The sequence below is a fragment of the Pelophylax lessonae genome, assembly GCF_965119305.1.
Source record: "Pelophylax lessonae genome assembly, chromosome: 1".
Lineage (NCBI taxonomy): Eukaryota > Metazoa > Chordata > Amphibia > Anura > Ranidae > Pelophylax > Pelophylax lessonae.
The window spans coordinates 629,738,531-629,755,033 of NC_138768.1; the positions used below are offsets into that span (position 1 = coordinate 629,738,531).

At 47.8% G+C, this 16,503-nt stretch overlaps 1 protein-coding gene across 1 annotated transcript in view; it reads left to right on the forward strand.

Moving 5' to 3' along the window:
* The window catches only part of ADAD1 (adenosine deaminase domain containing 1), a gene marked incomplete at both ends in the record, with an annotated part of 395,920 nt that overhangs the window by 56,260 nt on the left and 323,157 nt on the right, over positions 1 to 16,503 (forward strand). Inside the window, one exon of the mRNA XM_082243486.1 lies at positions 3,848 to 3,934. Coding sequence (XP_082099612.1) covers positions 3,848 to 3,934 — 87 coding nt within the window. The remainder of the gene's footprint in view (positions 1 to 3,847; positions 3,935 to 16,503) is intronic.

The following is a 16,503-nucleotide window of genomic DNA, read 5'->3' on the forward strand; positions in this document are numbered from 1 at the left end:
ACTGAGTGCCTCTTGGGCTTTTCGCCATCAGGCCTCAGAAGTGCAAGTTTGTAAAGCGGCGACTTGGTCGTCCGTGCACACCTTTACAAAATTCTACAAGGTTGATTTTTGGCATTTTCGGATGCTTCCTTTAGCCGCAAGGTTTTGCAGTCTGCTGTTTCATAAGAGAATTGTTTTTCTCTTTAGGGTTTTTTTCACCTTGGTGAGCTCCTGTTGAGTTTCATGTTCCCAGTTGACTAGGTTTAGCCTTTGGTGTTACGTTACTGTCTGGTTGCGCTCTTCCCACCCCTCATGCCTACACTGCTTTGGGACGTCCCAATGGATAAGAAGTAAGAAGGCTGCGTCTGTCAATGGTCGATAGAGAAAACAGTTTTTTTACTTACCGTAAAATCCTTTTCTCTGAAGTCCATTGACAGACACAGCACCCGCCTCTCTAATATGAGGATGTTTTTTTTTGTATCTTCTTCACTGCTTACAACAAAACTGGTTTGCTGGAGCAGAGGATGTGGGGACAGTCCCGTGGGCGTGGAGAATTTTTTTCCTGCCTAGAATTAGTCCTGCAGGCGGCAGCATAACCCAATGGACAAGAAGCAAAAGGCTGCGTCTGTCAATGGACTTCAGAGAAACTGATTTTATGGTAAGTTCTTAAGAAAAAATCCAGATTTTGTTGGTGCGTATAGCCGTCTGTAAATTTCTGGGACAGGTATGGGCTAAATTTTGTGGAGGCCATCATTATCAGGGTCAACGCGTAGACAACAGTGGTTAATGTCATTAAACATAAATGCATTTTTTCTTACTGTAAAATGCATTTTTATTTCCTATCTTCCTGGCCAGTGCAGCAGATAACACGAGCATATGATGCATTGGATCTGTGGACCAATTTGACCGCAATTCATTATTTTTTTTTATTTTTTTTTTAAATAATGCCTATGTTAAGGGCTAGACCCCAAAAAAAGTTTACAATTCAGAAGCTGATAGATTTCTTGAATGGCCTGGCAAGGTATACATTTCGGTTGAGGGCAATATACTGTTGTGCAGAATGATTACTTTAGTTCACCTGTAAAATATGGTGGTCTTTGGTAAAAAAAAAAAAAAAAAATGGCTGAAAAAAAGTCAAGGGGCGTTGTTAAGTTGGCCATTTCCCCTTTAACCCTGTAAATGGGGGGGGGGGGATACCGGGTGCTGCTGAATCTGGTGGCAGCCAATTAGGGTTGGCAAGCACCTCTGTAAGGCTACTATGGGCTCTATGGGCCTTTGTTCAAATTCTTGATGGCTGTGTTTGCATTACAATACTAGTGCTAACCACCTCATCAGCTTGTACTGCGCTGCTGGCGCTTGCTGCTACACTATAAAATACTGCAATGCTGGTGTCTTAAAGGCCAGAATGTACTACGCTGCTGGGGCTCGCCAGATTGCTAAAAAAATTGTGCAGCGCTAGTACTTGTTCCCTGCTGCATCTGACCATAATTATGTTTCTAACACTTTTATGCATTCAGGTAAGCCTGATTTTACCCTTTTTTTTTGGGCACTAACTTTACCCTAGTGGCAACTGGGAAAAAGAGCTCATGGCTACCAATCAGATACTGCTTGTGCATTAGAAATAACATTAAAATTAACTGCTAGTGCTAGCAGAGATCAGGCCTGAACTTGCTAACACTGCAGTTTTTCAGACAGTGTGTCAGAGGTGGCAATGATCCTAAAAATTATATGGACACTACACTTGTTTGAAGGGTGGGGGCTAAACACATTTTTGTGGACATGAGTATAGTTCGGATTATGACCAGGATACTGATCCATACAGACACTATACTAGCAATAATAAACAATAGGGCGGGTTGGATTAAATGAGCCGAAACACCAGGCGGCGCTGAACAATAATTGAAAAGGTATAAAAACAGTCTTTCAAAATTAAAAACTGAAATCCTAAATAATTGCTGTCAATGGGACTATGGAAAAATATAACACAAAAAAATAAATCAAAACATAATTTTTAAATGCTGGGCCCACATATATAAAAAACGCAGAAAGTTTGCCAGAGCAGGAACTGCAGGTTAGTCGCATGGTGCAAAAACAGGATGGATTTCAAGGCCACTGAATTTTAGAAAAATGCTGCATGCACCTTTTTTCTGCGGAAAATGAGGGCATAGCAGCCCGTTCAAATCAATGGACTGCTATGCCTTTGCAAATGTGGGCCACCAACCCGCATGCATGTGAACTGCCAACCCGTATACATGTGAACCAGGCCCAAAGCAATAGTAACGTAATTTATAAATAACACCGGTCCTCCTTCAGGTTTAACCACTTCTTGACCACAACAATTTTTCCCCTTAATGACCAGTCCATCGGATCGGAGCCGAGCGCCAGGACCAGTCATCACCAGGTAGGCCAGACACTGCTTGATGGCTTATTTTAGGCCTGGTTCACAGAGTCTGTACTGACTGACTATATAATAATGTGCATAAGTGAACCAAAGTCCCTAAATTCAGCAATGAAATTCAAGTGAGGTAGAAATTTAATCATTTAAATTTAATAATTGAATACCGTATACCGTGGCAAAACCTTAATCAATTAATCGCAGCATGAAAATCTGATACCGTCACAGCCTATTTCTCTGTGTACATTACAGGACACAGGGATCCCTCCCCTCTTTAAAGTTCTTCAATGCTTGTTACATAGCTGAGGCTTAGTTGAGCTAGGAGGGGTTATGCCTGGGTAATGGATACCCAGGCATAACCCCTCCTAGCTCAACCTGGGCATTGTTTTTTTTTTGTTTTGTTTGTGGCTATTGCCCTTTTACTTGTAAGTGGCAGAGTAACCCAACTATGAATATTAAAGTGGTTGTTAAGCCAGTTTCAGGACTTTGTATAATCCTCTCTGTCTTTGTGTTTTAAAAAAACTTTTGTATATAACTGATTTCAGTGTGCTGCTCAGCGATCACGTGACTGGCTGGCTCTCTCCTCCCCCCGTTTGACAACTGGTGGGGGCGGGGCCGAGATTCCCCTGCTAACATCATTCAAAAGAGAGGGGAGAGAGATGTCCAGTTATGTGATTTCTGAGCAGCACACTGAAATCAGGTATTCACAGCATTTTTTTTTTTTTTTTTTTTATAAAACACAGATGCACAGGCTTGGGAGACAAACAACTGTTAATGTGTTTATATAATTCTGTTCGAGCAGAAGGGGGGGGGGGGCCCTGACATGGAGCTAACATGCAGGGAGAGGGAACACAGGAGAACAGAGAGCAGAGCTGCGAATGATGGTGGTACGTAAGCTGACCACTGTGTCAGGGCTCAGCAGCCGTGATATACCGTGGTCAGTGTACAGAGGGGAGGGCAGAAACTGGCTGCATCAGCCAGATTTTTTAGGTGATAGAATAGGCCAAATTACACAGCACAAACACTGTGCTGTATAACATGCTTTAAGAGAACAGGATCATTTTTTTTTTTTTTTGGTAAAAAACGCTTTAAGTGTCTTGTGAGGTATTCAAGAAAATAATTTGAGAGATAACCAAAAAAATCCTAATCCCCTAATCCTTTTCTGTGAGTTCTTTTAAACATAAATCTTTCTCCCCTCTTGTAGTAGCTATGGCCATTGTAGGTATTAAGGTTATGGTCCCTGGGGGCTGGTATCCTGTTTTTTGTTAGTGTGCCTAGTGTTCAATCCTCCCTTAGATGGCACTGTAACCAATGGATTGCGTATGAAAAATGCCATGTTTTCCAGTAAACACAGAGAAAGATTTTACAGTATGTGCAATCATTTTTGACCATTGTCTGAAATTAATATTTTTATGCCTCTTATTTAAAAAAAAAAAAAAAAAAAACTTACAGCTCATCTTGTGGAAAACACAGATGTCACTTATGTAGCTGGACCGCCATTATTACCCGTGGAATCAAATATCCCAGCTGAAGTTTTACATTCTCCAAGACCTCGTGTTGGTAAGTTGATCATGGCCTTTTCCTTTCTTATGTTATGAAACACTCCTCTCCATAGATTGTATTTCCATTCAACCTTACAAGAACAACAGCAACAGAAACACGTGCTTGACGTACTATGTGTGCTTACAGTTCCCAGCATATACTTACATCATGTTGTATGGCTTAAGTGAACAATAAAGTTACTACTTTTATTAGTACTGCACATGCAAATAATGGAATAGGATTGGACTGTGCTCAAAATTGGATGTTTCATGATGTGCTAACCATGTTTAATAAAGCCCACATATGTGGTTATAACAAATTTTGAACAATAACACTGCCTGTGTAAACTTTTAAAGCTGAAATTTAGCTAAAAATATTTGTAGCCCAACAGCTTTAGTCCCTTCACTTACCTAAAATGGAGGATGTCATGCAGGCAGCGGGATTCTGTAGAAATCTTTACTACAGGTCCTCTTTCTGGCTCTGAACGTTCGATATGCAGGGACTTAGTAGCTTTGAGCTCCAGACTGAGGAGTTATGAAAAAGTTCCAGACGAGGACCCCAAACTCCTCTCTTCTCATGCATAGAGAGAAGTTCTTTCATTGCTTTTACTAGCTGTAGCACAATTTGTAAATAAGGAAAGTCTGATAACTCACAGAATTCTCTCTCCCATTCACAGATTGATGGAGGGCAGGCTCAGTCATCAGAATCACAACTGCTCAGCCCCAAGCTCTCTTGGCCCTCATTCTCCTGCATTCACCTTACAGCGGGCTAAAGTCCGCTGACTTCCCTAAGCTTACCACTAAGAGCCTGAGCCAGCCACTCCAGCCCCCTCTACCATCCAGCGCTTCAGTGAGCTCTGGAGGGGAAGAGGAGAAAGCCAGTGACTGATAATCACTGGTAGTCACTGGCCCACCTCTGTTCACTGAAGAGGGAAAACTGAGCAATTATTGGTCTTTGATCACTCTGTTCTCAGGCTTTGAGGTGAGGGAAAAAAGGCAGCATCAGATCGATACTGCATTTACCTAGTTGAGTACAATAGGTAGGTATGTTGTTTTGAAACCCCACACTTCTCTTTTAAGCCCTTGTTAACCAGACTGACATTAGTGCACTTAAGATTTCTAGAGCATCCAGCAGTCTGCATGACACGCGACACCTTTTTCTCTTGCGTCTTCCGACAGTCGCCGCCCCTCATATAGTCATCACTAATGGGTATTGACTTCTGCTCCGCAGGAGTAGCTAGGCATTAGGGATGCACCGAATATTCGGCGGCCGAACATTATTCGGCCGAAAATAGAAAAAATAGCACTTTCTGTGTTCGGCCGAATAAGTCAAAAGGCTGAATAATTTTGTGCCGAACAATAGGGCTGAACGATAGTCGATATGATATCGACTATCGTTCTGTGGCCGTAGGAGATATTCATATCGCCGAGGTCACGATATTTACAGGGGGAAGGGACTCGGAGGAGGACAGGAGGACTCACAGACTTCCGTGTTAGGCAGGGGAAGCCGGGACACTTCAGCGGTGAGCATACATACATTACTCACTCGTGCACTGCAGCCCGCCCCACACATTCAGTGAGTCTTACTCTCCTCCCTAGTTTTTTCAATGGCACATTCAGGAAGCCAATCACGCCGTGATTAGCTGCACAGCGAACCAATCACGCGTGCCTGCACACCTGATTGGTTCCGCTGTGCCGCTACTCACGGCGTGATTGGCTTCCTGAATGTGCCATTGAAAAAACTAGGGAGGAGAGTAAGACTCACTGAATGTGTGGGGCGGGCTGCAGTGCACGAGTGAGTAATGTATGTATGCGGCTGTGCTCCTTTCCAGGCTCCTACTAGTCCACCTCCAGCCTCCTACTACTACCACTATGAAAGAATGCCTGTCACTGTATAATCTGATCGAGTCCACACTGACACTGACTGACTGTCACTGAGTAATTGATGTTACCACATTAACCCTGACCTGCCCAGTGCCCTGTATCTGCAATTAAAATTTACAAGGCTGCCTGCATGCTTCCTGATTTCCATTCCCAGCATCCTTCCCAATCCCTACAGTGTCACTAACATTAACCCTATGGTACAAGGCTGCAGTGTGCACTGAATCCCATTCCCTACAGTAACATTTAGGGAGAGAGACATGAGAGGACAAGAGAGATAGAGAGAGAGACATGAGAGGACAAGAGAGAGAGAGTGAGAGGACAAGAGAGAGAGAGACAAGAGAGAGGACAAAAAATTGGCAAAATAAATGGAAAAAATGCGAAACACCGCGTTCGGTATTCGGCCTTCGGCCAAACATTTCATTATTATTCGGCTTCGGCCAAGAATTTCATTTCGGTGCATCCCTACTAGGCATAAGACTTAGTTAAAAACCAAAAGCATTTAACATAGACACACCCATGGGGGCTGTCCCACTGGTCAATACCCCCCTGCAGTAAGCCATTCCAATTTAGTTTGTCTCTGCCTAGCGTCGTTGGGAGTAGATAGGCTTCCCTGTGCTGGGGCTACAGGCTCAGCCTTCTAATCTTTTGTTATGATTTTTATTTGCAAGAATGTCAGTTTTTTTTTTCTTTGCTTTACTAGCTGTTTATTTTGTCAGCTTTAGTTTTTAGTCGGATCTTCGGATGAAGATGGATTTTGCGGAGCTGGGAATCGGACTGGCCGCCCTGGCTCTCCAGGGCAAAGGGTCAGAGGGATCCCCATCCTGCCATCGAACGTTCGGCTATGGTTCGCCCTGGCACTATGAACGACCCATCCCTGTTCGCAGCAGGGATGCAGCCTGTGAGGTGGCTACCTCACTGGACACATCTGCAGTTCAGTGCTGCAGTGTCCTGCATTTTTGGCTGACAGTATTCCCTGTCATCTGAGGACAGAGGCTTTCCGTTTCATGGAGGCACCCCACGCCATCTGGTACAGGTAAGTACTTTTCTGTGTGGGGCCTCTGTCTGGGGTGCCAGTCCTGTGTTGCTGTTTGTCCCCTCATGTCTGTGCTTTTGTGGGGCTCCCTGATGCGATCCCTGCGGGGGTCTTTTTTGTATATAAGCCGCTGGCGCTGTGTGGTTTTGGGGTCCTGTGTCACTTCAGTGTTTGGGAGGTGCAGACTGTGTGTGCGGCGGTCGCTGCGGCTAAAAACCGCGCGGTCCACTATTTTGGATGTGGGCAGCATGTCTGGCTTCACTATGGGCTTTGCTGACAGTTGCTGTGTAGTGTTTTGGCGCCATCTTGTGTGTGGCAGAACGATCGTTCCGAGGACATGTCGGCGGCCATCTTGCCCTAAGCCTCCCATTACTTTCTATGGACAGCCATTTTCCCTTAGCCTTGCAGCATATAGTTCAGCCTCTGGTGACCTCACTTCCTTTTCCTCTGTAGCAGCGATCGGTGTGGTAACACTCTGTGAGGCTCTGCAGACTGTCTCTTCCATATTTCTCTGTATATCCCTTCTGGCTTAGTTTTGTCCCTTTTTGGGGGGGGGGGGGGGGGGAGGGGGGTCTGTGTACACAGTATATATAGCGGTTTGCTGCGCGGTCCGCAGCGCTCTTAAAGGGCCAGTACTTTTCATAGTGTTTTTCTGCAATGGATTCTCAGGACAGCAAATTCCCCCCAGCCTTGGTGGGGGACCCCAGTTCTGCTGAACCCCCCCGTTATACCTAATCTGGCCGCTGTGGTGGCGACTTTAGTGTCCAAAATGGAGGTGCTGATGGCTGAACGAGCTGCCTAGATTATCTTTCTCCTCTGATTCAGATGGTGATGTTGCTGCTGTGGCTGGCGTGCCCTTTTCAGGGTCTCGCTCGTCCCTGGACCCGCTGGGGTCTGAGGGGGAGGCGGATGCGGAGGGGGTAGATGATTCTCCCCCGGGGGTCGCCTGAAGAACACGCAGCTATGGATACGTTGGTTTCTTCTGTAAAAGAAACACTACCTTTGGAGGATGAGCCCAATCCTCCGGGCATTGTGTCCTCCTTTGGTACACATAGGACCCGCAAGTCGGCGCAGGTTTTTCCTTGCCCCGCTGAGTTTCATCACACAGTAAATGAACAATGGTGCAGTTTGAAATGCCCTTTCACGGTTCCTAAATGGTTTCAACTGCTCTACCCCTTTGTGCCTTCTACGGATTTGCTCTGTTGTGTGGCCCCCCAGGTGGATCACGCGGTGGCCGTGTGGAACAAGGCTACTTTGGTTCCCACTGAGGATACCCCGGTTTTCCGGGATCCTACGGACAGGAGGTTGGAGTCTCTTGCCCGCCATGCCTACATGGTGGCGGGTTCCATGCTCAAACCTATTTTCGCTTTTGTCATGGTGGCTCAGGCGGTGGCAGATTGGACTAAAGTGCTTAGGCGCACTCTCGCGTCTGATTCTGCTCCACCTGCTATGCTGGACATGGTGGACCAAATTCATCAAGGGGTCATTTATTTGTGCGATTCGGCCCTGAATGAGGCCCCTTTGGCTGCACGCCTGTCTAGTATCGCAGTACTTAACCGTCGACTGATCTGGCTGAAGAGCTGATCGGCTGACCAGATGTCGTGGAAAACGGTGGCTGATTTTCCCTATGCAGGGTCTCGCCTTTTTGGCGAGTCTTTAGATACTTTTGGTGTAAGGAGTCACTGGGGGCAAAAGCACTCTGCTGCCCAATTATCCGAAGAACAAGCCTTTTCGCGGCAAGCGGGGTCCCGCCTTTAGACCCAATCAGGGGTCTTTTCATGCCTTCAAGCCACAAAACAAGGGCAAACCTTTCAAGGGCCAAGGTGGCCAGAAAAAGCCTTGGGCGGGCAAGCAAAAGTCCGGCCATGCCTTTGCGGCCGGTCAATCCGCCTCTGCCTGAAGTGGCGCCCTCACCCGTTGCAGTGGTGGGGGGACGTTTGCGCGGTTTCCTCCAACCTTGGCTGCTCCGGATTCCGGACAGGTGGGTTCAGGAAATCATTCGATCGGGTTACAAGATCGAATTCCTTTCACGGCCGGCGGACAGATTCTTTCCCTCAAATCTTCATTTGACCCCAGGGCGCCTACAGGACCTGCAGGACCTCCTTGCCCAGGGGGTGATTGTCCCGGTGCCTCATCGGGACAGGTTTCAGGGTTTTTACTCAAATCTGTTTACTGTGCCCAGGAAGGAGGGCAAGGGGCGTCTGATCCTGGACTTGAAAGCTTTGAACCGATTCGTGCGCGTTCGGAAGTTCCGTATGGAATCTCTCCGCTCGGTGGTGGCCTCCCTGAGTCCAGGGGAATTCCTGGCTTCTATCGACCTAAAGGATGTGTACTTGCACATCCCCATTTTCGAGGGTCATTAGCGGTACCTCCGGTTTGCCATAGCGGAGGACCACTATCAGTTCGTAGCGTTACCTTTCGGTCTCGCTTCGGCTCCAAGGGTCTTTACCAAAGTGCTGGCGCCTGTTCTTGGCCTGTTGAGGGCACAGGGCATTGCGGTCTTGCGATATCTGGACGATCTCCTGTTCGAGTGTCAGCCAGAGCCTGTTGCGCGATCTGTCGACTACGGTACAGACGCTCCAGGAGTTTGGTTGGACCATCAACGTTCAGAAGTCGATATTGTCTCCTTCGCTTCGTCTTCCCTATTTGGGGATGGTTCTGGACTCTGCTCAGGCAAGGGTGTTTCTGCCGGAGGACAAGCTCCGGACCTTTCAAAACGAGATCCGGTCTCTCAGGTACAACAAATCTTTGTCGCTCAGGACCTTAATGCGGTGCCTGGGATTGATGGTGTCAGCATTCGAGGCGATACCGTTTGCTCAGTTTCACACACAGTCTCTCCAAGCGGAGATCCTGGCTAGGTGGGACAGGCTACCTCAGTCCTTGGATCTGAGTGTCTCGTTGAGTCGCCGGACTAGAATAGATCTTCTGTGGTGGCTTCAGTCCCCGGCTGTGTCGGAAGGGAAATCTTTCTGTCCGTTGCTGTGGATGGTGATTACCATGGATGCCAGCCTGTCAGGCTGGGGTGGAGTCCTGGGCAATCGGTCTGCCCAGGGCACTTGGTCGGAGGAGGAATCCTCCCTTCCAATCAACATCTTGGAATTGAGAGCGATCAAACTGTGTCCCTTCCAGTGGTCGGATCGACTTCGGGGCTGTCCTGTACGGGTACAGACGGACAATGCTACCGCGGTGGCTTACATACACCACCAAGGGGGCACCAGGAGTGCCCGGGAGGTGACCTACATTGTCTGGGCCGAGGCTCATGTCCCGGCAATTTCGGCAGTTCACATTCCGGGTGTGGAGACTTGGCAGGCAGATTATCTGAGCCGCCAGACCCTGGATCAGGGGGAATGGTCCCTACACCCGGAGGTCTTCCAAATGCTGTGTGCGAAGTGGGGATCCCCGGACATGGATCTGTTTGCGTCTCGGCTAAACCACAAGGTGGAAAGGTTCGTGGCAAGAACGCGCGATCCTCTGGCGGACGCCTCGGATGCGCTGGTGGCCCCTTTGACATCAGTATCGTCTGATGTATGCCTTTCCTCCGATTCAGTTGTTATCCAGGTTCCTTCGTAGGTTGTCCTTGGAACGGAACTTGGTGATTCTGGTGGCACCGGACTGGCCACGCCGGTCCTGGTACGCGGACATCGTTCACCTAGCAGTCGCACCTCCTTGGCGGCTGCCATTGCGAGAAGATCTGCTGTCTCAGGGACAGATCTTCCATCCTGCTTTACAGTCGCTGGCTTTAACGGCATGGCTGTTGAAAGCCAGGTCCTGAGAGACAGGGGTCTCTCCCCAGAGGTCATTCCTACCTTAATCAAGGCTAGAAAAGCCTCGTCTGGTACCTGGAAAGCTTATTTTGCCTGGTGTGAGTCCAGGGGGTTTTCTCCTCGCTCATACTCGGTGTCGAGAGTGTTGGCTTTCCTCCAGACTGGTGTGGACCAGCGCCTGGCGTTGGCCACGATAAAGGGCCAGGTATCTGCACTGGCTGTTTTCCAACTCCCTGTGGCGTCTCATTCCTTAATTCGCACCTTCATTCAAGGTGTGCGACACTTGGGAGCCTTTTACCTCCATGGGACTTGAACTTGGTTCTGTCCGGGTTACAGAGTTCTCCCTTTGAAAACATCCGGGAGATATCGTTTCCTCTGCTGTCTAAGAAGGTTGCTTTTTTAGTGGCGATCACTTCGGCTCGCAGGGTGTCGTAGTTGGCGGCGTTGTCTTGACGCTCTCCTTACTTGGTGGTTCATAAGGATAAGGTGGTCTTGCGACCTAACTCTTCCTTTCTTCCTAAAGTGATGTCTGATTTTCACCTAAATGAGGACATTGTGTTGCCTTCGCTCTGTGTGAAGCCCAAACATCCCAAGGAGGTTTCATTGCATTCCTTGGATTTTGTCAGGGCGATCAGGGTTTACCTGTCGTCCACTGAATCCTTTCGGAAATCGGATTCCCTCTTTGTCCTTCCTGAGGGACCTCGGAAGGGCATGGCTGCGTCTGCGGCGACCATTGCCAAATGGATCAGACAGACGTTTGTCCAGGCTTATGTTTTACAGGAACAGGTTCCTCCTTTCCCTGTTAGGGCGCACTCTACCAGACCCTTGAGTACGTCTTGGGCCTACCGGCATCGGGCCTCGGTGACCCAGGTGTGCAAATCTGCGACTTGGTCGTCGGTGTACACCTTTTCCAAATTCTATAAGGTTGATGTTCTGGCATCAGCTGATGCCTCCTTTGGCTGCAAAGTTCTCAGTGCGGCAGTGCTATAGGGGTCCCTTGTTTTTTTGTGGGTCCCTGGCTGTTGGGGTGTTTATCCCCTGGGTAATTTGTTTTCCTGGGTTGTTGCTCCTGTTGAGCCTTTTTCTGTTGCCCAGAAGGTTCTCTTACTGTGCGTGTAAGGTTCCTTTCTCTGATGTGGGTACTGCGTTGCCTTTTCTACGGTTGCGTCTCCCACCCCTCATGTCTACACTGCTTTGGGACATCCCAATAGTGATGACTTTTGAGGGGCGCGACTGTCAGAGGATGTAAGAGAAAACTGAATTTGTGTGGATAAGATTGAGCATAAAATGCCGGGACAGTCAAAACACCCCCCAAATTACCCCTTTTTTAAAAGTAGACACCAAAGCTATTTGCTGAGAGGCATGGTGAGTCCATGGAATATTTTATATTTTGCCACAAGTGTCGGGAAAATTATTATTTATTTTTTTTGTTGTTTTTTTACAGAATGTTGTCACTAAATGATATATTGCTCACGCATGCCATGGGGATATGAGAAATGACACCCCAAAATACATTCTGTTGCTTCTCCTAAGTACAGGGATACCACGTGTATGAGACTTTTTGGGACCCTAGCTGTGTACGCGACCCCGAAAACCAATCCCCTATCTTCAGGTTTTCTAATGGCGTAAATTGCTGATTTTACACTGCACTACCTGTCAGTTTCAGAGGCCCTGAAATTTCAAGATGGCACAAACCCCCCCCCCCCCCCCCCCCCAAATGACTCAATTTTGCAAAGTAAACACTCCAAGCTATTGGCTGAGAAGCATGGTGAGTCCATGGAATAGTTTATATTTCTCTATCGCTCATTGACAGACGTAGTCCTCGGTGATACAGCACCTTCGGGTTATGTTGCCTCCGCAGGAGCAGGACTAGACAGGAAATAAAAATGCTCTGGCCACACCCCAGGGGCAGTCCCCGAGGGTATATCCTCTCTCTCTCCGCCACAGCAAATCATTTTTTTTCTGTCTAGTCAGGAGTAAGGACCTAGATACCTTGCTGGGATCTTCGGTCCTGGCAAGATTTTTTTCTTAAGATTTTTTAGACAGCTTTTTTCCTCCAGTGTTCCTGTGAGATCTTCAAGCAAGAAAGCTGAACTGGGCGACGGGCTGGATGTTGAGATCCGGTGGTCACCCCAGTTCAGCCTACGAGCGCGTGCAGGCCATAGCTCCGCGCTGGGTCGGCCGCGACATAGTCCCACTGGGGGACTGACCCCGCGAGTTAAACGTCTCGCTGAAACGCCAAGGACCATGAGTCACGGCGTCCGTATTGGTCGACAGCCCTCCCGCCCCGGTGGAGAGGGGTATTGTCAGGAGTTGGTGCCCGCCTGGTTCCGGTATGGTGAGTAGTATGTTCCCCCTTTTCCCCTGACGGGTCTTGTGGTGAACGCGGGCCCCTCTCTGTATGGTAAGATAGAGTCCCTCTCTATCCTATAACATGGCACAGATCCCCCTACTTTGAGTGTGATTTTATGTGCAAAAAGCCAGGAGGCTTGGTTTGGGAGCTAACAATCTAATTGTATACATGTTAAAAAGATTGTAATCAGTGGCAGTCTGGGAATCTTACTGTGATAATAATAAGGTACCTACCAGTCAGAAGCCACGGACATGTAGACTGCCTTCCTAGTCAAATCTCCAGCTATAGCAGGCCTTCCGAACGGCCATGCGGTCCGCCAGGGCCGGTACCTCCAACCACGCCAAATCCCCATGCAGAGAGAAGGTGTTGTGTGCCCTGCAGCACACCGCTATTCGGTACAGGCCGCCGCCATTTTTTTTGCTGGATCGCACGAGCCGCCATTTTGGCGTAGCCTCGTGTCTCCAGCATGGGGGCGGCCATGTTTGAGGTGATCCAACACCTCGTGGAGCTAGGGGAGGCGCCGGAAGGCGTGCAGAGGGGCGGAGCCGCCTCCTTTCTTCCTGGGCAGCCAGCCAAAAGACTTCCTGTTTGTGAAGACAGCGCTGTAACCTGTTGCAGTTAAACTCTGAGCATCAAGTGGTGAGCCTGGGGGTCTATCTCTCTCTCTCGATCGATAGGGATCCCTAGCAGGTAACACTAAGGGGCTTTTGTGGCGCTGGGGGTCTGAAAAAAAAAAAAAATTTTTTTTTATTTAATTGAATTGTATTATCCGAGAAGTTACTGGAATAATCATGGACCCTGCCACACAAATTCCCCCACCTGTTTCCCTCGAGGGGGCCACGGGACCCGCCGGTGCACAGAGTATGGATGCATTTACAGCAGTTTTGGAGTCTTTGGTGGCTCGGGTGGAGGCAGCCTGTCAGGGACGGGGGTCAAGGAAGCGACCCCCGCCTACCCCTATATTATCTGACACCTCTGACTCAGATTCAGAGATGGTCACTGCAGCTGCAGGTCCCTCTGCAAGGGCTGTTACCTCAGGTAAAGCTCCCTCAGACAGTGAGGAGGACGTTCCTTCTCCCGCTATAATTCAGGAAGAAGCATTGGTGGACGCACTAGTTGTGGCAGTGCGGGAAACCTTAAGACTTGAGGTTTTACCGGCAGAGGCAACTGAAACAGAGATTCCCTTTGGTACTAACAAGCCCATCAAAACGGTGAAGGTTTTTCCTGTACCCAAGTGTTTTGGTAATAAAATTAAAGGAGAATGGGAGCATTCTAAGCGTACCTTTACGATTTCCAAGCGTATTGCTAGACGCTATCCATTTGAGGAATCCTTCATTAAGAAATGGACGGTACCACCAGTGGTGGATCCACCTATTTCCAGGCTGAATAAAGCCACGGTTATCCCAGTGGAGGACACTTCATCCTTTAAGGATCCGGTGGATCGGAAGATGGAAGCAGAGTCCCGCACTATCTTCTCTCTGATAGGGTCAGCATTTAGACCAGTAATTGTTATTGGTCTAGTTTCCCAGACACTTACGGAATGGGCGAGATTGGTACGCCAAGACCTTAGGGGAAAAGATATTCCCCAGGAAACATCTGATTTGATGGAACAGATTATACAAGGGCTACAGTTTATCTGTGACGCAGCCTTGGACACTACTCCCCTATTAGGGCATGCATCTATGTCAGCGGTAATCCTCAGACGTGTGCTATGGTTAAAATGCTGGTCAGCTGACCTAGGTTCCAAAAAGACCTTGACGAATCTCCCCTTTCAGGGGAATCGTCTATTTGGGGCCACCCTAGATGAAATTATTAAGGATGCCACTGGGGGCAAGAGCACTTTCTTGCCACAGGCTGCTAAAGCTAAGGGACCTCGCAACAAGCGAGGACCTTTCTTTACCGCCCATAAAGGGTTCGTACGCCCGGCTGGAACAAGCGGGAAAGGCAAGACTCCTCCAGGAGGGTTCAAGAAAGGCTGGTCGGACAAACAGAGGACCGACTCAGCCAAACCCGAAGCAAAGGATTACACAGCCTGAAGGTGCGCCCCCACCCGGGTTGAGGGTGGGGGGACGTTTTCACCGGTATTCAGGACATTAGATCGAGCATCGACTACTACTACCGGTGCGATTCTTCCCTTCCAACATTTAAGTACTACAGGGAGCGTTAGTCACCGTTCCCTGAATAGATCTTTTCCTTTACCTTTTCCTAAGATTAGTCTCTATTCCCCACAGGAATCGGATCTGGTTGACCAGACAGACCAAGAAGCCTCTAGCCGGGTTGGGCCTTCTAGATTGGGATTTGATTTCCATTTTCCCACCCCTCATTTGTGATACTGCTCTGGGACGTCCCGAAGGTGCTGTATCACCGAGGACTACGTCTGTCAATGAGCGATAGAGAAAAATGGATTTTTGTAAAATCTTACCGTAAAATCCTTTTCTCTTAGCTCATTGACAGACGTAGTCCCCGCCCCTCTGTTTTTGAGTTGGGTTGGGTTAAATTCTCTAAGCACTGCTTTTGTGACATAACTGATTTGCTGTGGCGGAGAGAGAGAGGATATACCCTCGGGGACTGCCCCTGGGGTGTGGCCAGAGCATTTTTATTTCCTGCCTAGTCCTGCTCCTGTGGAGGCAACATAACCCGAAGGTGCTGTATCACCGAGGGCTACGTCTGTCAATGAGCTAAGAGAAAAGGATTTTACGGTAAGATTTTACAAAAATCCATTTTTTGCCACAAGTTTCTGGAAAATCCGCACCTTCTGGCTTTCTAAGGGCGTAAATTGTTGATCTCACTCCTTACTACCTATCACACTTTTGAATTCCATGAAATGCCAAGATGGCACAAAACCCCCCCAAATGACCCCATTTTGCAAAGTAGACACTCCAATCTATTTGCTGAGAGGCATGGTGAGTATTTTGCAGCTCTCATTTTTTTTGGAAAATGAAGAAAAAACAGGAAAATGCATTTTTTTCCCTCCTTTTTTCAATTTCCAAAACTTTGTGACAAAATGTGAGATCTGCAAAACACATGCCTCTCTGCAAATAGCTTAGGGTGTCTACTTTCTGAAAAGGGGTCATTTGGGGGTTGTGCTGTCTTGGCATTTCATGGCCTCCGAAACTGTGTTAGGTAGTCAGGAGTGAAATCAACAATTTACGCCCTTGGAAAGCCTGAAAGTGGGGATTGGTTTTCGGGGTCCTGTACTCGTCTAGACTGCAAAAAAGTAAAAAAGTTTCACATATGGAATATTCCTGTACTCAGGAGAAGCAGCAGAATGTATTTTGGGGTGTCATTTCACATATACCCATGGCATGTGTGAGCAATATATCATTTACTGACAACTCTGTGTAAAAATAAATAAATGAATAATGTATGTATGTGTGTGTGTGTGTATATATATATATATATATATATATATATATAATATATATTCCGGAACTTGTGGCAAAATATAAAATATTCCATGGACTCGCCATGCCTCTCAGCAAATAGCTTGGGGTGTCTACTTTCCAAAATGGGGTCATTTTGGGGGGGTTTTGTGCTATCTTGGAATTTTAGGG